The 23395-nt window shown below is 36.3% G+C and overlaps 1 protein-coding gene across 1 annotated transcript in view; it reads left to right on the top strand.

The window, feature by feature from the left end:
- ADCY8 (adenylate cyclase 8) overlaps window positions 1-23395 on the top strand; it is a gene marked incomplete at its 3' end in the record, with an annotated part of 122755 nt that overhangs the window by 35285 nt on the left and 64075 nt on the right. The window contains exons 3-4 of the mRNA XM_084281797.1: window positions 11123-11253; window positions 13387-13498. Coding sequence (XP_084137923.1) covers window positions 11123-11253; window positions 13387-13498 — 243 coding nt within the window. The remainder of the gene's footprint in view (window positions 1-11122; window positions 11254-13386; window positions 13499-23395) is intronic.

The following is a 23395-nucleotide window of genomic DNA, read 5'->3' as shown; positions in this document are numbered from 1 at the left end:
CAGGTATCTTCTGAAATTTCACCAAAACAAAGTCATTTTATACAAAAATAAAACCCCTTCTCAATGTCTTCCTAAGCATTATTTATGGCTTCTTGGGTTTCTGGCATGCTGTCAGAGGAGACTGGCCTGAAGGCTGGAAAAAGGAGCAATTAAGACAGGGGGTGACTGAGGGAACAACTGCTGTCCGCCTCTTCTCTTGCAAGGATTACTCAGGAGAAAAGGTCCTTCATACTTGATCCACCACACTTCTGGGGATGCTTCCAGTCAAGCTGGGGTTAAGATAGGCTTCTGCAGGCATAATTCTCAATTTTGTCAGATTTATGGGGAATAATAAGAAGAAATTTGTATTCATTAAATGATCTAAAAAGAAGAGTCCCATATAAAAATACACAAGCAGACTTCTCTCCCCTGTAAGTCCTACCACTGCTTTACTGGCAAACTACATTACAGCTGATTTCTTTCTCATAGAATATTCCGCAAATTCAATTAAAGCTCATTTTGAAAGTTAAAACAGTTTGGTTATTATTTCATATGATTTCTATGATGGATTTGAACTCAAACATTCTAATGGACCATTTGACTAGGCAAGAAGAGGATTGGTTTCTGGGTGGGAACTCACTTCGTATTGTTCACATGCAGCTTTTAGGACAGAAGAAGGAGAGCACATCCCTTAGTCTCCAGAAGTCTGCTGCCACCCTATTTAGTTTTTCCTGTTCTCTGTGGAACAGCATTAATCTTGTCTAAACCTCTTCTCCATTAGAAAATTGTTCTTTCTGACCATTTGTTTCCCTTCTACCTCTGCTTCCTAAGGACTATTTCGCACTTGCCCCTGCAACAGTCTCTATTTCCTATAGCTTTAACAGGCCCTCTGCAGACTGATGAATTCTGTGTTTTTTTAAAGAAGCTTACATGTTTTATCAAGCTCTTACAGATCTAGATTTTAATCAACCATCAGTACTTTGCAACCTTTAAAGTCAGAACAGATTGGGCTGAGATTGGAAAGGACACTTTAAGAGGGTTAAACACTATAAAGTCATCTTCTCTGATATCAGTGCTAAGAACATGAAAATCTGTCTAAACTGCTATGAGGATAAAGTTCAGATTTGGTTTGAAAAAACAATAATCTGAAGTTTAGAGGTCACATGATTTTTAAACTAGTTTTAAATGCTTCATAAATAAAAATTGTGGTCACAGTAATTGAGCTTTTATTTTCAGAGAGTAGACAATAACCTTCCAATTAAAAATTCTGTGGAAACCTCTGGTTAGAGATTACATTTAATCCAGTTTTCTTCTGTATGAGAAACTCAGAGTGTTGAATCTGAGACGCTCAGAAAGGTTTCCCAGTTCTTCAAACTTTTTTAAATAGTGGTGTCTCAATAAAAATTTGTTCTTGGAATTGCTCCTTTGGTATTTTGAGGTTCATACTTGGTATAAAAACTTACGGGGTAATCCAACAGCTGAAGGGATATATAGACTTTATATTGTTCTTCTTAATTCGTATTATGATTCAGAAACTGACCTAGGTCCCTTAACAGATTTTTATTCCTTGTAAAAAATAAAATAAAATAAAATAAAATAAAATAAAATAAAATAAAATAAAATAAAATAAAATAAAATAAAATAAAATAAAATAAAATAAAATAAAGAATGGACTGGAATGGAATGGACTGGGATAGCATGGAATAGAATAGAATAGAACAGAACAGAACAGAACAGAATCACATCAAATCGGATCATACACACTTATTCACACTTGAGAAGATAAGACTGAGAGGGAATCTTATGTTTACAAATATCTTAAGTGTGGGAGATGGAGGAATATAGCCAACCTCTTTTTAGTAGTTTGTGGGGACAGAACAAGGGGCAATGACCACAAAATGGATCACAAGAAGTTCCACATCAACATGAGAGAGAACTTCTTCACAGTGAGGGTGACGGAGCACTGGAACAGGCTGCCCAGGGAGGTTGTGGAGTCTCCTTCTCCAGAGATATTCAAGGCCTGTCTGGATGCCTACCTGGGCAACCTGCTCTAAGGAACCTGTTTTGGCAGGGGGGTTGGACCCAATGATCTCTTAAGGTCCCTTCTAACCCCTACAATACTGTGAGTCTGAGATTAAGTTTCTGTTAGTTCCAGGGAACACATTACAGGACCAGCACATTCATTCTCTACATCTTCTTGTCTCAATATACCTCATCTGCTCACTTCCACTTTCAGTAGAAAACACATTTTGCATGTCAAACTTTAGGTGCTGTTCCTTCACATTCTGCTTGTCCACACTTGAGAAATTTGCTGGTGATGTTTGTTTCTTATCCTCAGAGTGCAAGACCCAGATTTTGCTTTCAAGTAAAATTGTAAGGTAAAAATGAAATAAAAATAATTCTCCGCCTTCTCTTCCATTACTTGTAAATCTGGACTAGTCACATGGACACAAATAGAGGATTTACAAGCAACACTACAGAGTTCAGAATCAGACACTGAAGTACAATTTATAGAGGGAAAAAATAAAAAAATAACCCTGAAGAGTGGTAGGACTTCAGACATGGGAGTTTTCCCTAGAAGATATTGCTGAGGAATAAAACTGCTTCCCATCCCTTTTGGATTCTTTTTCTTTTTTTTTTTTTTTTTTGTTTTTTTTTTTTTAATCTCTAAAACTGTTCAATTACTGTGTTCATCAATAGCAAATGGGACTCATAGCTCATTGATCAGTATTTGGTGGCCTCTGACTTCTGTGTTCTCAGCTCCTTGCTAAGGACAAAGGTGTCTAAGAAAGAAAGAAAGGAAAAAAGAAAAAAAAAAAAAGCTATTATCACAGTTACCACTGGCTCATGACCCATGCTGATTGCCTCAAGGAAGTGGACAAAGGTGAAATGAGTAAGGGGAATTAAATAGTTTAAGCCCCCTACAGTGATGAGACACTTTCGCCATCTGGTCTGCATTGCAGTCATCTCTGCTTAAATAAAGAACTCGAGGTTCCAAACTCATCAGGCTAGCACCTTTTCTAAGCTGTAAATAGACTTACCTGTTTTAAGGTCATTTTTATTTCTTGTTCAGGATCAGAACTTTACACTGACTTTCCTTAATACCCTGGAATGACTGCAGGAGTCTTTCAAAAGTCCTTGTAATCATCATAATTAATAGGGATTCTGATGTCCAAATAATAGTTTTAAATTCTCTGTAAATGAGCAATATTATTTCTAAGCTAGCCAGAGGCAAGTCACTGATGCAATTGTTAAGATCATTTAAGGTAAGATAAAATTTTTGGATTAAAGTTTATGAATAGGTTGAATGTCTTTCACATCATCAGTATTTAAGTACCCACCTACAACTCTATTAAAAGAGATTTGATTTTCACCAAGTGACCACTGTTCCACCTCCTGAAACTTCCAAGGGGAAGTTTTATCTAGCTTATGCTGTTTAAGATTGGGGTCTTGCAAGTCTCTCAAAAGACAGATTGTCTGGATTCCTTGTTTTGATCAGAATGACATCCTAGCTCTTTTTCATGTCTATGTTCTGCAGTGATTGAGTCATATAAAGCTGAGAATAAATGGCATGTGATCTTGCTTTCTGACATCTCCCGTGTCATTATCTACAATAACTTATACTGTTGAGAAAAGTATATTTTGTTGAAGTGGTCTAGTAATTTCTGAAATGGCAAATAAAGTAACAAAATGAAAAAAAAAAAAAAAAAAAAAAAAGAAAAAAATCTAAATAAATGGAAAGTACAAGTAGTGCAGAAGAATTACATGATGATTCAACAGCAGCAAAGTCATAGCAGTCTTAGAAGAGTGAAAGTGTACCAGGGCATAGAACTACAGACATTAAAGTCAGATGGGGCCAACCTGATCTTTTAGAACAAAATTGACTTGTAGCAGCCATTTTACTCTCCCCTTTTATTCATGTAAAACATAGAATAGCTTAAAATGATTCCATTTTGGAATCCATCTACAGAATACGCTTCAGTCTTTCTTCTGTTCTTAAGGTACTGCTTAGCCCTTCCTGTCCAGACTAACTGGAATTTATGGAAAACAAAATGTTAGAATACAGTACAATACTTTTTGTTGAGTAATTTGTCATATTTCCATATAAATGTTTTTCTTCTGGATATTTTACCTCTATAGAATCACCTAACACAGAAGGGAAAAAAAAATGTACTGAATATGTGTTTGGATTACTGCAGCACTGGACAGCATCACTTATAAGCATAGTTTCACGTCAACAAGACAGCATAGTAACACATGTTGGTTTGTAACGTCTGCTTTTCACTGTATGTCTTTGTTGCATGATTGGCTTTCCTCTTGTAATATAAGCCTAACATGTTCTTCATCTAAGAAAATCATGTTAGGATCTAAATGATCTGAGCTTATTAAACACTGCAGTATATACATACTGAATTCATCACCTGTATTTTCTATTGCTTAAGTTAAAAGACAGCTCAGATGACAAGGCAGTGTCAGGAGATCATTTTGTGATATAGCTAAGCAGATCTAACAGGTGGCTGCTGATGTCAAGGAATGAAATCTTGCTCCCTTCAGCTCTTGGCTCCAGATGTGCTCTCCTCCATTCCCATGCAGCATAGTGTTGTGTGTTTGACCTTATGGTGAGCTGACCATTGTGCCAGTGCCAAACAGAGAAAACATTGGCTGCACTTAGGTTAAATATTAATCATGTTACTTTTAAAAATATTTTAACATTTTTTTCCTGAGTATTTTATGGAGGAATACTGTTTTTCAGACGGCAGCTGAACAGGTACCATTCTCAAAAAATCTCTCAGCAGGAAGTTTTTCCACCACCTCCCAGCATGATACAAGATAAGCTAAGTTTTTAAGAGTCCAAAATGATATTGGAAAGACATGAAAATACAAACTGGAAGCCCTATAACCAGAATTCTATGGCTCAGATTGCATAGGGCAAGCAGGCATTAAGTTTGCCATATTCTTACATGATTTAACTGGTTGGTGAGAAAGGAGCCTACTTTGACACCTGACAATAGATTTTTAATCACCAAGCTCTGCCAGGATTTTGTAACATGGCTTCAGGTACTTTTATCTTCCAACCATTCCTCACCCAAAAAAAAAAAAAAAAAAAAAAAAAAGAGAGAAACAGCAGTATCTTGCAATCCTTCCCTCTAGCATGTGCTACATTATACTGTCTCATGCTGTTCTGGGCAATGTTATAGAGGAAACAAATGGATAAAATATTGTTCTTACAAGAAGGTTGTGGAAGAAGTTTCTTCCTTCTCATGTCACCACAAACTTTATAATACTTCTCAGTTGACAACTAATTAGGCACCATTATAAAAAGTCATGACTCATGAACACTGGGTTATCAGTTTGGATGATATCCTATATTGTATTGTTACATAAAACAATAACTGAAAACAACAACAAAAAACAAGTCTCCAAAACCTCCTCTGTGATCTGGCCTTGTTTCTCTCTGAGAACAGCAGATGACTGAATGGAATATGCAGCCAAGGATGGGATAAGTGGGAATGGTAACTGCCTGAGTTCCAATAAAATAAAGTTGAGATAGCTCGTATCACATATTACAGCAGTAAGTAGCAAAAGCTAAAAGGCAACCTCATAACCCCATGAGTCTGAACATATTAGTTATTGCAGTTCCTTACATATTTTTTAATTACTTGCTCTTGTCTTGATAACACACAAGAAAGAAAGGCTGCAAATAGACTGTCCATTGTATGCTAAGAAGGAAGGAATTTCTCTTTAGAGCTGTTCATCATAATGAAAGGTGTTAATTCACATTTTCTAGAGCGGCATCTCCAGTAATTACATTTATTCTGAACAGTGTCACTTTTTCAGTAGAAAACAATACCATTTTATCTTCTTTCCTTAAAAGCTTAAAATCTTATGTGTTCCAGAATGGCTAAAATTGCTCTGAACAGGACTTTTCTTATTCTGTTTAGTTCAGCAATTAAGACTATAGTGCGTTCGTGGTATTAATTGCAAATATTGTTAAGGCCAACCTTGACGGTTCTGGCAAAATGGTTCCCAAAAATCAAGATGAAAAATGTGGAATGGTTTCTTTAGAACCTCTGCCATTTTTAACATTTTTTAGGTATGTCTATTCCATTTTTACAGAACATCATTGGGAATAACCAAAAGCAAGTCATTCCCAAATCAAAATACTTCCACCCACAAATATCTATGGGTTCACTCATCTGAAAGTAGGTGTAGAGGAGGAAGAACGAAACTTGAACAATCCTTCTAGTAGTGCTTCTCATCCCTGAGTGAAACCAACACTGATAAAGATTTTGAGAAACAATGGAAATTCCAGGATAGTATACACAAAATTTCAGCCTTTGCCCTTTACCACCTAAGGGGAGCTGGTACTGGGAGCTTGTGCAGACAGCAGACCCTGCTGGGGTGGTGGTGTTCCATATTCTTCAGAAAAACCTTGGGGAGTTTGGTCTTGCTATTGGCAATGCCCTGCAGGCACCAGATTGCTTGTTGATGTTTTGTGCCTGTTGGTATTTTGTTCCCTTTGATCAGTTCCAGTAGAAAGGTCTCCAGTTCTGTTTTTATTCACAAGACCTCTTGTGCTGGTTAATTGACTGCCCTCAAAAATGGTTCTTACAGTGGTTATTTACTCATCAGGGACTTGTCCCACTTTGCTGTGAATGTGCCCAGCTGCACTTCTGTGGTTGAAAGTACGGTTGATACCCCCTGATGAGGGACACAGGTATCACTGTGCACAGACCACAGGGAAGCCATTCAATAACAAATGACTATTACAGTTGCATGAACCAAGAAGAGAGCATTAGAGGGTATGTGACTGTTACAATCTTGGGACTTTAAATTGACATGTGTGACTCATGAAGTTATCTTCCTTTATCACTAAGGTTTTTACTTTGCTTTTCCTAAATTTTCCTGAAGGAGTGGATAGAGTAAGTGTCAGCTCCAGATTTGGGCACCTCCTAAACTAACTGACTACATGAGCTTTACATCCCTGAGCTCCCACTACAGTCACCTGAGATCTAGTCAACACAGACAATGGAGCCCAGAGACACCTATAGAGCCCAGGATACAAGGGCACATTGCCAGCTCATGTTGAGCTTCTGATCAACCAACATCTCTGAGTCCTTCTCCTCAGAGCTGCTCTCAATCTATTCTCTGCCCAGCCTGTATTTGTGTTTGGATTGCCCCAACCCAGATGCAGGACCTTGCACTTGCCCTTGTTGAACCTTATGAGGTTCACACAGGCCCATCTCTCAAGCTTGTCAAGGTCCATCTGGATGGAATCTCTTCCTTCCATTGCATCAACTGCCCCACACTGCTTGGTGTCATCAGAAAACTTGCTGAGGGTGCACTCAATCCCACTGTCCAAATCACCAACAAAAATGTTAAACAGCACCAGTCCCAATATTGGCTCCTGAGGAACACTACTTGTTACTGATCTCCACCTGGACATTGAGCCATTAACTGTAACACTTTGAGCATGACCATTCAGACAATTCCTCACCCACGTAGTGGTCCATACATCAGATCCATGTCTCTCCAATTTAGAGGTAAGGAGATCACATGGGAAAGTGTCAAATATTTTGCACAAATCCCAGTAGATGATGTCAGTTGCTCTTCCTTTGTCCACTAATGTCGTAACCCCATCATAGAAAGCCACTGAGTTTATCAGTCATGATTTGCCCATACTGAAGCCACATTGGCTCACACGAATCACCTCCGTATTTTCCGTGTGCCTTAGAACAGTTTCCAGGAGGATCTGCTCGATGATTGTATCAGGCACAGAGGTGAGACTGACTTGCCTGTAATTCTCTGGGTCTTCCTTTTTTTTTTTTTTTTTAATAGTAGTTATGTTTCCCTTCTCCCAGTCAGTGCAAACTTCACCAGACTGCCACGACTTCTCAAATGTGATAGTGACTTTTCAACTTCATCCACCAGTTCCCTCAGTACCCACAGATGTATCTCATCAGGTCCCATGGGCTTGTGCACCTTAAGGTTCCTTAGCTGGTCTCAAACCTGATCTTTTCCTACAGTGGGCAGTGCTTCATTCTTCCAGTCCCTGCTTTTGCCTCGTGGGATTTAGGCTAGAATATTTCAATACTGGATACTTGCTTGACTTGTGGCTGGACTGTCTCATAACTGTCACACACATGAATGCAGAAATCCTTATGTGTTATTTTCTTTTAGTATTTTTCCACAGCATGACAGAGGTAACACAGAATAGTGACAATGAGGTGTATGTATGCTTCAAATAAGCATCCTGACAAGAGCTCTTCACGTGATGCAGTATTAATAAAGGAGGACTGAAGAGGAAGCATACTAATTAACCTCCGTTTTTATGGGTCATTGCCAGATCTTATGTGCAGCCAAAAACATTTAACTTACCATAATGAGTTGCACGAAGTTTAGGGTATCAAATGTGCTGGTCACATCTATCTTGGCTTAGTGAACACGTGTCAAGTGAACTCTCCTTTATTTTAAATAAATGTTGTCAAGCCATTGCCTGATACCCTCTTAAGTATATACAAACAAGCAGTATAAGTTTTCCTGATGTGAAAAGGAGCATGCTCCTCATTTTTAGCCCCACAGCTGTTAAAAAGTGGCCTTTTTAAAATGTTTTGTTAGCATACATTTCATAAGCATTTCAATACTAAATAGGATTTCTATCTACTTCTTACAAAGATAAGGTAGATTTATTTATTTATTTATTTATTTTTACAGTGAAAAGAGTTTGTATTATTATGAATGTATCTTCAGAAGAACTCATTGAACACTTTAATCATATGGCTCTCTGAAAGACTGATATGATTTATTCAAAGGGTGGATTTATTATATGGCCATATTGAGCAAAGTACTATAAAAGTGAAGGAATAAAAGAATAGCCTAAATACCTTCCGTTATAGGAGGCTGAAGGACATGAAATATCAAAAATATTTCTGGTTCTTGAAAGGTAATCAGTTGTTGTTCCCAAACACACTATCTTAAGAGACGATGAGATATTTGCTTGGGAGTGGAACTACCTCAGGGCCAGACATTTCTGTGGAAACCTAGGCTTGCAGGAGTGGAAAGGACCTCCTGAGGGACTGGTATACTTCTTGTTGTCACAAGAAACTCATGCTGTTTTTACACATCAGAAGTGGAGGGGAAGATAACGAAATTCACAGGTGTGAAAGGCAGAAAAAAATCAAAACAATGTAGCTGTGCTAAAATTAGTACTACCTATATGGGGCATGGGGTAATTGAGGCAATTGTCCAACCTGGGCTTTTTACCAGAATAAAAGGTGTTTGTCAGAATAAAGGGTAAGCTCACTGCATGGTTGCTCACTGCCTGCTCTGTATTAGTTATCCCTGCCTCTCATCATTTTTTTTTCCCCCTTCCTAGAGGTAACCCTGGTTTAGTGAAGTTTTGCAGAACAGGTGGATTAAAGAATAGCAGAGTCCCTGTTCTTTCATTTTGTGCACTAGCATGCTATGCAGACAGGAGCCCAGGAGAAATCTGCTGTCTCTAAGGGGAACATTATGCACCTCTGCTCCAAGTGAAGCTATTAGCAGTGTGTGCTTTGCCTTCTTGAGTAAATGTACAGTTCACCTCAGCTGGTGTTACCATCTAGACAAATGAATGTGTTTATCCACAGTGTGTTATCATTGTAGCTGAGGATTATTTACTAACTACTAAAACTACTCAGAGTGGGAATTATTCATGCTTTTCACTGCAAAATATAAAAGTCAGTATAACTGTCTTGCCTCCTAAAAATGCTGGGGAGGGGTTCCTTCATTTATTTTATTATTTTATTTTATTTTATTTTATTTTATTTTATTTTATTTTATTTTATTTTATTTTATTTTATTTTATTTTATTTTATTTTAATTTCAAATGTTTCATCTACTGCTACATTTTATTTATGGCATCTAATCCTGTTGACATCAAAAAGAGAATTTTCATGAATGTTTTTGCCTTTTACCCACATTCCACCTTTGAAATGAGATCTAGATGTTTAAACCACTCGAGTGTTTTTTGAAAACTTTGGGTTTTTATTTGTGACATTTGAGATTCTCCAGTAAAGGTTTCCAACTCTTGGAACAGTGTTTTAGCTATTTGTTACAATTTGAAAAAGGAAACGTGAAAGAGCTCTACTCTCCAGTATAAACTTATGCTTGCACTGGGCCCTCCATGTCCTTTTGCCTTTTCCTTGTGGTCTTATATATTTTTCATACAGATCATGATATCACACAGCAGTTCACTCATGTCTTTGCCTTTCAATGTATAGTATCATGTATTTTAGTTAGCAAGAGTATATACACTCCATAACTTGCAAACGCTTTCTTCCATTTCTCTTTAAATTGAATAAAGATTGCTCTGGTGAAATGTATGGGCATGGATGGATAAAACAAATTCTGCTAGTGACACTGGATGCTTCTGTAGGTACTCCAGTCACTAAATGCACTGAATGCTACATAGTTGAAGGCAATTGTTGTGGCTGTGTAGTACTCTTTAAGGATTGTAACCTGATTAACATAAAAACTAGTTTATTGCTAAATCTGTCCATAAAACATTTCTTATGTGTGCATTAGTTTATATTATCCCTGTTTTTAAGCTCTGACAAAAGAATTAAGCTTTGTTTAAATGCTGTCCTTTTCATTATGTGAATGGTAGTAAGATTCCTCTAGATACGTCTTGTTTCAGATTCATGTCTATCTTTATTAATAATTATACAGTTTATAAATGCAAAACACACAGTCTGTAATTTCTGATAAATAAGCAACAATGAGAATCTGATCCTACTTGCTTTGGAGGACATTCAAATTCCTTTGGCCTATATCTGTTAATCAAGCTACCACTGCTAAAATAGAGTGCTTGATACGTCTGTAACTATCTGAGAAGCTTGTAATGGACATAAGAACTAGAATGGATACTTAAATAGTCAACAGGTAAGCTTGAAACATTCAAGGGAAGAATTTGTAGGAAAGGTTCTTGGTCTAGACTCAGGTTATTAATGTGAATTATCACAAATTTTTAGAAGGGAGAATCACATCAGAAATTGCAAGTTACCCAGCTGTTCTAATAACACAGAGCTCAAACAATTCATGTGAAGTACTAATTCAGTTAGATACTAATGGGCCTAACATCTGGGTTTCCTCTTTGTTTTAGGAACGTCTGGTGCTTTCTGTCTTACCACGATTTGTAGTTCTGGAAATGATAAATGATATGACCAATGTAGAAGATGAACATTTGCAACACCAGTTTCATAAGATCTACATTCATCGCTATGAGAACGTCAGGTGAGTGGTAGAGCCTCTCTAATATTTGTCTTAGCTGCTGCTAAATACCTCTTGTTTGAGAGTTCTTCTTACATTGTTTTATCCATTAATAAATTAGAAAATTAATGGACTTCTACATAATAACTGAACAGATATGCACTTAGGTGCCTTCTCCTACTCATCAGGATAGCTGGATGTTTTTGCCATAGTGAGACGTCTTTGAACTGAACCTTTATAGCTGAACCATTTGTGTATTTTATTTTACTTTTTCACCTTAGTCGTGTGCTCAGGGTTACAACGAATTTGAAGCTGTGCCTGCACATAGGCACAGACTCTGTCACAACCTTCCTATTGACCGTATGGAATGAGAAATTAGAAAACTGTAAGACCCTCTCAAATATGCAGACATGTCATGTGTCTACTCTGATTAGTAAATATTTTCATTCAGTCCTTCTTATTATCACTTCCCTAATTCCATTATCCCCCCTGTTAAATTTTGCCTATCCCAAACGTAGGTTTAGGGGTGATAGTAATCACAGAGCTGCTACTCACTTAATATGTACTTACTGTACTTATTAAGATGATCCACTTCCATTCTATAATTTTACAGAATCTTTGAATTAAATGCGATCTCTCACAAACAGTATATTTGGGTAAGTCCATAATATTTGCCATAAATTTGTCCCAAAACACATAGGCAAGTGATTGAACTGCCATCACTGAAGGAAGTGGAAAATATGCATCTTTTGATATGGGATGTGATTGGCTAGAAAAAACATATACTTTGCCTTTTGATGAAATACAAATATAACTATTGAACAGTTCAATAAATGCAGTGTTGAACTTCTACAGAAGAGTAAATAGATTATCTGCTTCTTCTGTGGTTTTGCAGTACCTCATACATACTCTTTCATTAAATCTAGTGGAAGGTCTCAAGGACCCTTACAAAAGGTTTGCTTTGCACTAAATTAACATAAATTTCATTACCTTTTTTCATTCTCAGTAAGTGTTGCTGTAGAGCAATCAAAACAGAGAGAAGATGGTCCTTCTATTTGAATGGAAAAGAGTTTTAGTTAAGGATAAAAAGTCTAAACATAATTTAGAGCACAAATGCTGGTGTGTTCCTATGCATGCTGCCACAGAAAAGATCTTTTCAAAGTTGTTTTTCAGTATTTTTCCCTAAATGTTGAGCACAAAATATTACATGAACCAATGGGTAATGAACTCTTAAATTTAGTGTCCCATTAGGTTACTTTTGCTGTTTTGATAATGAAAAATGGAGAAATTGGTCACTTGAAAGTTGTATTTTCATAACTATCTAGGCTATTATTAATACTCATTCCTCTTTGTGTAGTTTGGTAATTTTCCTTTCCTTTCCTTTCCTTTCCTTTCCTTTCCTTTCCTTTCCTTTCCTTTCCTTTCCTTTCCTTTCCTTTCCTTTCCTTTCCTTTCCTTTCCTTTCCTTTCCTTTCCTTTCCTTTCCTTTCCTTTCCTTTCCTTTCCTTTCCTTTCCTTTTTTTTTTTTTTTTTTTCCACAAGTAAAAATCCCACCCAGACTGCAAGCCTTTTACTTTATCCTCATCCGATTGAGTCTTGTATGGTACATAGCTGTGCAAAGCCTGAAGATCACTATGAAAAAATAAAATCTTTGAAATCAAAGACACTGTAAAAACCCACATATATAAACATATACATGCATAAACCCTCTCACAAAGAAACTATTAACAGACAGCTGGGTGACAAGTCTCTGTGTTTATATAGCCTTCTATAGTATGGGTTCACTATGCCACAGTCTTCTCACTGTTAAATGGGGACAACAGTGCTTATTAAGTCTTAACTGCCTTTCTGAATGATCTGAAACTCCAAAATTTTCATAAACTTTTTTCATTCTTGGTGGTATTTCTTTACTCCTTTTAATATTTTTATTTGATACTCCTGAATCTCCAAAAGTGTAGCGCAAAAGTAGAATGACTTTAAAATATTTCCTTAGTTGTAATTCACTTCTCAGTAATTATCTTCTCAGAACACACCCCTAATAGATGTTGAATAAACACAGAGCACGCAGAACACATACAATACACCAGATTGTAATTTATCACATGGAGTTACCAAAGTAAATAAACTGCATTATTAATATCTCTTCTCCTTTTTTAGCATCCTTTTTGCAGATGTTAAAGGATTCACCAACCTCTCCACAACCTTGTCGGCCCAGGAATTGGTTCGAATGCTGAATGAACTCTTTGCCAGATTTGATCGACTAGCACATGTGAGTTTGTGAGTTAAAAACAGCTTATTTCCAAAGGGGCATGGAGTCAACTTTGTATTGCTTTGGGGAAAATACTATAACCACCACTCATATTTTTCCCACTGGGAGTTTATACAGCTACTGAGGTTGGAAGACACTGACAAATTTTAAAAATGACAGCAAGTGAAAGCTCAGATAGTTATCAGAGCTTTGGGCTTTTGTAATTCTGGAGGTTATCTAACACAGTTTCTACAGAACTTTTGTAGTTCTGGTCCTTTCTAGATTATTTTATTATTATTATTATTATTATTTTTAAGACCTTGCCTTTATTTTGACTTTCCTTCTAAAAACAAAAGAAGGCTAGAAGACCAATTCATTTAAATGATGCATAATCGGCCATCACAGTCATTGAAAAGGTTAGTTGCTAGCAGATTTTACAGTCTTTTGGTTGAATTCTATCTTACTCCACAATGAGATTAATTAAACAGAGTAATGGAGTTTATTATGTTAGACAAATCAGTTGGTACTTAATTTGTACTACATAATAGAAAAAAGCTAAGTGCAAAGCACAGAAATACAAGCACACTATAACACATTCTCAACTTTGCTAGGACTGTATTTTCTTTTCTTTCTGTTAAAGTTTATTTGGTCAAAGACTGGTTTTGTTGCCACTATCTTTAAGTGTAAACATGTGAGTTGGCTAACTAATCTGCTACAGTAGCCAGTGAAGGTCTAGTCCTTGCACTTTCTCTCCTGATCTGTGAATTTGATTTTCTCTCCTACATGTCTCTGAGTAGACTAATTTAGTTGTTTAGAGCAATTCTTTAAGAGGCACAAGACACAGGGAAGAATCACTGTAATCCACTGAATGGATTTGACAACAGAGGTTAAAGTGATCTACCATTACTAATTAGATTTACTAAAAATAATAATAATAATAAATAAAAACTAAAAAAAAAAAAGGCTTTTGGTTATGTTCCTTGGCTGTGGTCTCTAAGACCTGGATGTCATAGTACCTGTCTGGTGTCCTGAAAATAGAGATTGCTAACAACTCCACAGAGGAACAGAAAATCTGACACAGCTCTGCATGGCTTTTGGTCTTTATGTCCTAAATGTGGAGCACTGCACTGTATAGAAAATCAGGATGCCTTACTCAGGGTTCTGGACACTCATGAATGGGCTACCTGCCTAAAATATAGGTGCCTAAATCAGTGCCTAAATGACCTTGGAAATTTTTGGAAGTGGACACGGACTGATCTGTAACATGAATTTTAAGTACGTGTGATATACATGAACCTAACATTTGCTCTGTTGGTGTTACATGAATCTTTCAAACCTGTCAGAGGTGCTCCTCTCAGAAAAAAAAAAAAAAAAAAAATCCCCATTTTTTCATCTGATGGTCCCAGAAGATAGACAAATTCTCATGTGTCTTGGAAATCTATTCCATTGCCTTAACACTCTCACTGCTAATTCGGTATGCCTTGCTTCTCATTTGATTTTTCCAGATCTGAATTACATCCATTGATATGGCCTACTTTTCCTAGACAAAAGAGCCATCTTGTAGCCTCTGATTTTCTCCAGGAATACATCTGTGTCCTTTGATCAAGTCACATTTCAGGTTTCTTTTTGATAAAAGAAACAGACCAAGCTCATTGTGAGTCTTTTTTCCTCTGTAAAATTTATTCCTTCAAATGATTCTTGTAGCTATTTTTCTGGGTTGCCATTATTATTATTTTTTTTCTCAGAATCTCTTTTAAGACATAGGTACCAGCACTGAAAGCCATTTTCCTGGACTAACTTCCACACAGATCATCACCTTTCCTCCTATTCTCTCTTTCCTTGATCACTGTCCAAAGATCACATTTTTTAAGGTCTTGCCGTCTTGTTATAACACATATGCCTGCATGGTGCTTGATTGTTTCACCAGTCTTATTTCTCCTGCAAATATTATTAGCAATGGTTTCATACTTCTCTGTAAATCTTTGTCAGCCCTTTTGGAAAGAGATCTTTTCAAAAACTCACTTGAAGGGTCTTCCCCTAATGAGGATTATACATTAGCACTTAGATTTCAGACCTTTCACTTAAATAGTTCTTAATCAGCTTAATTAGGGACATCATAACTCTTAATAGCCACTGTTACTGAAACTCTTGTTTTGCTTAGAATTACCATCAAAGCAAAGTGGTCAATTGCAGAAAGCTTGAGGCAGTTTCTTTGGATTTTAAGGAAAATCCTTATAAATCTTTATTACTTCCAAATAAAAATCATATTCTATAATCTCATATAAAGGATTGTTTGACCTGCTATATATTCTTATATAAATCATATATTATTAAAAAAATACATTATTTCACAGCTTACTGAACAATGTGATTTAGCTTAGTTTCTTGTTTCTCTTATTCAGTCTTTGTTTTTCTTCTGCAATGCAGAAGCAATGAGCTCTGATTTTTTATTTTATTTTTTTTAAATCTTCAGCTGGTTGCATCAAGTAGTATGACATATACTTATGAATATAATTAGTAACAAAAAATTCCATAATATCTGTATCATTACCACAGAACACTTTCAATCAAAATTAGAACTCAGTTCAATATTTCTTAGAAGAAATGTAATGTTGTGTTATATATAGCTACTTCCCCCTTCTAATTGCTCTATGATATTTGTGAAAGATTTATAGTTATTAAAGATGTAAGTGGCAGTTGGAAAAGAAGAAAAACATGTTGGCATAAAACAGAGAGGAAGAAAAGGTTTCTCTGTATATCTATCTACTGTGAGGTCTAAACAGAAACTTAATTAATATTAATGTTTTCCTTAGGCAAAAATTCTGATGAGAGAATGGAAATAAGTTGACATTCAGCAAGATACTTTAAGCCTGAAAAAGATCCAGCTTTTATGAAATAATACTTATTTCTGACATATGTTTTTCCTCTGTCTTCTATGCAGTGCTAGATGTCAGCAAATACTATGATTTAAATAGTTTGTCATATTTATTAATGTATCTACACAATGAGTAGATTCGGTTTCAGATATGGCAGAAGAAAGAGTAAAACCCTAAAGAGAGGAGGACACATTTGTAAGTTTTGTCACAATAGCCGCTGAGATGTACTCCAAAATCATTGATGACACAAAACGTTTTAATTTAGACACATGCATATGCTGCTAGATAAACACACAGTCATATTTGAAATTGGAGCCATCCTTAAAATGAAGCATTGATGCTGAAACAGAATTCCTTACACAAAAGTCTAAAATTTAATATTTCATATAAGAATTTACTGGTTAATCTGTAAAACAGATTACTTAAGATTTCTTCGCAATCTCATCAGCTTTCATTTGATAAACCAGAATATCCATGCCTCTTACTTAGAAGAACTGTAGATGCTAAGTGGAAGATTCACATTTTAATGAGCTTTTTTTCACTTTAAGTCAGTAGCCTAGTGTTAGTGGGAGACTTATGTAATGTGAATCACAAGTTACTTACACATGTTTAAGAACTGATTGCTTTTTTTTAAAGAGAGGTGGTCTTTTTCTGTAACATTGGTTGAATTCTGTCTTGGGAGATTTCAGACAACCTGATAAAAAGTTCACCACAAGGGAATTATTGGTATTGCTTGTGATTAGAATTTCCAGGGCTGGAAGTCTTTAAAAGACGTTTAGATGTAGAGCTTAGGGATATGGTTTAGTGGGGACTGTTAGCGTTAGGTCAGAGGTTGGACTCGATGATCTTGAGGTCTCTTCCAACCTAGAAATTCTGTGATTCTGTGATTCTAACTAGTGAGATCTTCAGCCAAGAATGCATCGCATAACCCCTGTACATGACCTCACAACAAAGAGGGAAGAGTGGAGGGCATTAAAGGCTCCTTTGTCTCCTCAATAAAGACACACTTGTTGCAGTGTTTTACATTTCCTTGACACATTTTACTGCTGAGGTGGCAGTGCTTTGTTCTTTTGTGAAATGATCTTCAAGCATGTAACTCTCAGAACTCCCTAGAGTTCCTAAACAAAACTGTCTGTTTAAAGGTATGGATCAGTAAATAAAGGTGTGAATATCCATTCTTATATGTTTTGGGTACTGTATTAAGAAGCACAGTTAACTGGATTGTGAGCATACATATTTTATATTTAATTTGTTATAAGGACATTATACAAATTTATAGTAACAGTGAGAAGTGAATATTCTTTTTGCAGTGCTTAAGGTTTTTTCCCTCCTCACCAATGTCAATAATTAATTGTCTAATACTAGTGAATAAACAACAGTACTAAACAATCTTCTTACTAAAGTTATAGTGTTTCAGATGCTAAAGAGTCCGGTGAATCATCAAAGGATCTAGGCAGCCAAATAAAGCAGTAGTCCATAAGATAGTTTTATAAATGCTTGTCACCATAATTAATCTACAGGTATTTTATGAAAAAGTCAGATGAAAATGACTGATTAAAGTAATAAATCACCGTGGAAGTATTTGAAAGTTTAGGAATAGAATCACTTAAGTCCAAACAAAAAAACAAAACAAAACAAAACAAAAAACAAACAAACAAACAAAACAAACAAACAAACAAAAAAACATAAACCTTGTTGACTGAATTGAGATTTGGATAAAATTCTGGATTTACAAGTGTACTATTAAGAAATGTCCACCTTGAGCTTTATACATCTGCAGTCTTAGAAATTCCTAAGAGGCACAGGTTATGCACAGTTCCATGTGGAACTGCACAGAATCCCAGAATGGTTGACTTCGGAAGAAACCTCTGGACCTCATCTGGTTCAATCCACCTGCTTAAGGAAGGACACCCAGGACTATGTCCAGGCAGCTTTTGAAGATCTCCAAGGACAAACACACCACAACCTCTCTGGGCATCCTGTTCAAGTGCTCAGTCATTCACATAGTAGAGAAGTGCTTCCTGATGTTCAAATGGAACCTCCTGTGTCCCAGCTTATGCCCCTAGCCTCATGAGATTCAGTGGGCTCTTCCTTTGCAGGAAAGAAACACACCTTGAATCATTGTAACGGGAGTGTCTGTACTGAAAAACTGTCATGGCACCACCTACTAATCAACACTGGTTAGGAAGCGTGGTTGCTCACCAAATACAGAAGTCACAGCCATTTCTTCCACAGTGTGGAAAGGGACAGATGAGTAGATATTTCAGAAAACTCATGCAGGAATGTGCTTTAGTTCCTTCCACAGAACAAGAGACCCCAAAATCATATTTTCTGTCAGCCTACAGAAGTCCTAACCACCCAGCCATAGGTTAGTCTCCAAAAGAAGTCATTCCTTACATGATCTGTTAAACTGGTGTGCAGTGTAAAAATATTTAAGTATTCCCTGGTGTAGTTGGAGGATACAAGATGGTGCATTGTCATGTATTTTCCTTCATTTATATAAAAAATAGAAACAGTCCTGGCAGCTATGACCCAAAACCTAATCCTCCTTTCTGCCCAAAACACCAGACTAGAGAATTTCCTTCCATCTGGCTTTGTCAAGGTCCTAGCTTTGTTTTCAAAAGTGGCAGAGCTGCAATAAGAAAAATCTGGATGGACTTCTTTTTTGAGCCCACTCAGACCAGCCTGCTGATTAAGAGCTTTGGCCTAGGCCCCATTCATGCTGAGAAAGGCCTTTTATCTAGGTATCCTGTACCTTTGGCAAACATTTCAGGAGTTGAGCTCTTGCATACAAAGGCCAAGTCCCTGCTTCCTCCTTCTCTGTCACTTTTAAAAGATTTACATGTGTAACCTCTTTGTTCTACAGTTCAGCCTCAATAATTTCTCAACCACGGTGTTCAAATTTTATCTTGAAATTAGAAAAATTGGTAATGTGGATTTTCTTTTGGTCTGTTAAGTAGCCTATTCCCTTGAAAAGTAGGTGAAGTGATTAATTCACCACAGGCACATTTAAAAACATGGTGTAACATACAAAACACTTTTCTCCCCCTCTTCTCAGACATTTAGCCGAAGGAAACAAGAAATATTAATGAAGTTTCTGTCAGCTTCTTTTAGTAACTTGATATTTGAGCAACTCATTTCTTCAGTTCTACTTTATGACAGTTTACTTTGTTCCCTTTCCAGTCACTAAGGGTGTATTTAATAAGCTTAAACATAAATCATTCAAATGCATGAAGTAGTTATCTATGAAAGAGCTGCATATTTTCTTTTGCAGAGAATTAAGTTGATTTGGAAAGAAAAAAAAATCTTATCAATTACCTCTGAATCTGTCTAGAATTACTATTATTTATATCTGAGTGTTTAAGCCTGTTCAACATCCACAGGCAAAAGTTCTACTGATTTCAAATGATCTTGGCAGAATCAGTCCCCTTAATTTTTCACTTCTATCAAATGAGAGGCAAAAAATACGTCAGAAAAAAGCCTCTATTTGTGACATGTTTTGAAATGAATTGATACCATCAGCAAATAAAACTACTGACTGAGTTTGGGGAAGGGTACAAGATGATAGATACTGATTTGAATGTCTGTACAATATCATCTGTCATGTACATGCCCAAGGAGAACTTCTGAAATTACTTGTGAGAAGATGAAAGGGAGTAGAATAAAATAAAGAAAAGATCATGACAGACGAAAAGTAGTATAAGAATTTAACATTATCATGTAACAACTGCTGCATCAAAATTCTTGTACATCCATTTTCTCTTATTTAAGTAATTTTCTCATTTTACAGTTACTTCATACTTTTTTAGATTTTTCATCCATTTTTATTTAATGGTAACAGACAACTATTTGGTAATGTCACGGTGAGATGTTGTTAGGAATTGGGTTTGAGCAAGCTTTAAAGTGTGAGGAAAGGTGATCCTTAATGCTGCTGCTATGATTTTATACCACTGAAAAGCAGGTAGGCACAAACAAAACTGCCTTCTATTTATCACTGCAGCATGGCTATTTGAAAGACATATATTACCCATAAATCTAGCCTTAATATACTAATTCAACAGACTGGCAAAGCATCTAACTTAAACTGGAGTTGTGATTCAACTACAGAGTTATCAGAGGAGATCTCAAGAGACCACACAGTCCTCCACTGCCAAAGTAGATGCTATCAGTCCTCTGTCCTTCCTTACAGTTGTTGAACTATCTTTCACTAACTAAAACATTTCCAGTGATAAAAAAATCCACAGTTTACTTACAAATCAGGTATTGGGAATATAAGATATAACAGGAAATATAAAAAGGGTAAGGACAATATAACCATACTGTAATACATTTATCAGTCAGAACGATTCAACTAACAAGACAAATTAGGAAGACAAGCAATCATTTATATGTTCCTTGTTCCTACTGTCAATAGAGACACCCTGCATGGTTGTTTCACCAATGCAGAAAGACATGTGTCTTGTGTCATGTCTGTTAGTGCTGTGTGGGTGCCTCACATACCCAGGGGTCTCTTTCAAATGTGCCATAAGCTTATGTGCAGACAACTGAATTAAAGCCCAGCTGACTGCTTTGGCTGTGAGCTAAATCACTATAGGTTTAAATGAATGCATTTGCCTGTCTGTCTTTTGACTGTAATGGCAGGCTTGGCTGCTGGCTGACATATGGACACCTATATATAGTCATCTAGATTTGGATATCTCACTCTTGTAAATTACTTCTTCCTGAGCTTTGGCAAATGACTGTAAGGATGACGTATCAAGACAAAAAAAAAAAAAAAAAGTACACATTCACGTGCAGCTGAAATGATTTCCTGTGTCACATGTACTTATATTTGAATACATCAAAACCTCATTAGCAGGTCTTGTTCATTAAGATTCTTCTTTCTTATTTTTTCAAAATCATACCTTTTTGTAGTGGTCTGTCTTGTTCTGGTTTTCAGTAAATGAGGAGATATATAGCCATGACAGAGGTCTCATTTGAGCGCATAGAAATTGCGCTCAGATTGAAGTGCATAGAATCAGCGCTTCAGCCAGTTTAAATGAGACATTATTATCCAAACATATGGGCATTTTTCCTACTGCATACTGAGTTTTCTAACTGTGTGGAATTAGATGCTCACTTAGTAGGGGAGTCCCATGTCTTCAGATAGGAAGATACCACAGAATCAAGACTGCAGTATAAATTTTTTATATAAAAATATAATTATAATACCAAAATATCATAGTGTACTAATTAAATTGTATCTCTCTTTCTTTCCTGGAAATTGAATATTTTCCTATTTATTTCTAATTATACTATGGAATTATCAGTTGTAATCTATGTCTAGTGGGTCTGAATGTTGTTAAATTGCTGCCTTTTGCTTTACTTCACTTCAATCAAATTAATATAACATTATAAATGCTTTTTCTACTTTGTTGATGTAAAATCAAATGACAATTAGAGTATGGAATTTATTGAATCACACTATTAGCAAAGACGACCACAGAATCTCTGTTTTATTATATCTTTATATCTGCCATTTTTCTAAGTGGGGAGCACTGGAAAGTTTGAAGAGGGACTCTGACAGTTTAACTTGCACTGATTTGTGTCATTGAGTGCTCATTACTAATTGATTAGCTGTAGTGTTTCATAGTTTTACTGTATAAACAAAAATTTAGATGGAAATTGCTGTAAAGTCAAATCTCTTGTTCTTTCCATTGAGCAGAAAATATATGAAACTGAATGTTTCAGTGGATTTTAGGATGTGAAATTTCAGTTGCAAGCCTATGAAACGTACTCATTGCTCATTTGTGTGGGTCTGCAGAGGGACTGAAGAGAAAGAAACAAGGAAAGAAGAGTTACATGTGAAATTTGTCATTTTAGAAGCCTGACTATAGTTTTAAATTTCTTAATGAAACTTTGTCATCTAGATATTGCACTCTTAGAGCCAGTGATAGTAGTAGCTGAAGATGAAGCCAAGGCTTCAGACACAGTCAGCTCCTACTGATGGTTTAAGGAGATTTCAGGGTGAATCAGTTTACTTTGTCCCTGTGACCACAGCAAATTTTACCTTCACGGGTAAGTGTTATGCTTCAGCTGACTTCAGCAAAAGTTTTGGGTACAAAGATTTTGGGTGAAAGCTTTTAGGTGCAAAAAATTGGGGTATGAAATCATGCTTTATGTAAGTGTGGCCCCACCTGGCTACTGTGTACAGTTTTGAGTGCTATGATGTAAGAAGGATAAAAAACTATTAAAAAGTGTGCAAAGGAGGACAATAAAAGACTCGATGATCATTATGGATCCCTTTCAACTTGGGATATTCTGTGATTCTATGATTGCAAGTGTTTAAGTTCTTTTTTGTCGCTTTGGATTTTGAAAGACTTGGCTGAGATTCAGTACAAAGTTTTATTCTTCCTAGGAAAAATCTTGAATAATAACTTGGATTTCCATTCATTTGGCCACTACTCAGTTCCTGAGGCATTGTCAGCATTCATGTTTGCTCCTGTATCCTACTTAAAGTTGTCTTTTTCCCAGTGGGACTAGCAAAGGGGACTGCTCCCCTTTGATTAGTGCAGCCTTCACCACAGGTTGGTTGAGAGAAAAAGAAAAAAGCTGAAATAAACACCACATGCAAAAGTTTGCTATTATCTAATGAACCAGATTTAGAAATTATCTTGCTTCCCAGTAATGACCAGTCTTCATTTAAATGTCCTCTCATTGGAACCTTTACTGACTGAAAGTTAATCTTGCATTTCAATGATTTCCCCATCATGAAAATGCGTCCCTGACTCAACTTGCAGTATGTCCTGCCCCTATGCACTTGCAGTTCTGTCCTCCAATCATTATGGAACCTGTTCTTCAGCATTATCACCTGTGGATACCAGACCAGCAGAATACTTTGGGCATGATTACAGCTTATTCTGGGCTTACTTGTTCTGCTTGTCTGGGAACTGCAAAAGTTTTGGCAACTTACTAGAAAAGGACCTTCTAAAATAATGATCTAATCACACCTCAATATGTTCTTTCAGTCTATAAGTATACAGTTAATAAGTATTTAAGGAAT

This window comes from Netta rufina (assembly GCF_964035555.1).
Source record: "Netta rufina genome assembly, chromosome: 2".
Taxonomy (NCBI): domain Eukaryota; kingdom Metazoa; phylum Chordata; class Aves; order Anseriformes; family Anatidae; genus Netta; species Netta rufina.
Note: the sequence above shows the minus strand (reverse complement) of the source record. Positions and strands in the feature narration are given on the sequence as shown.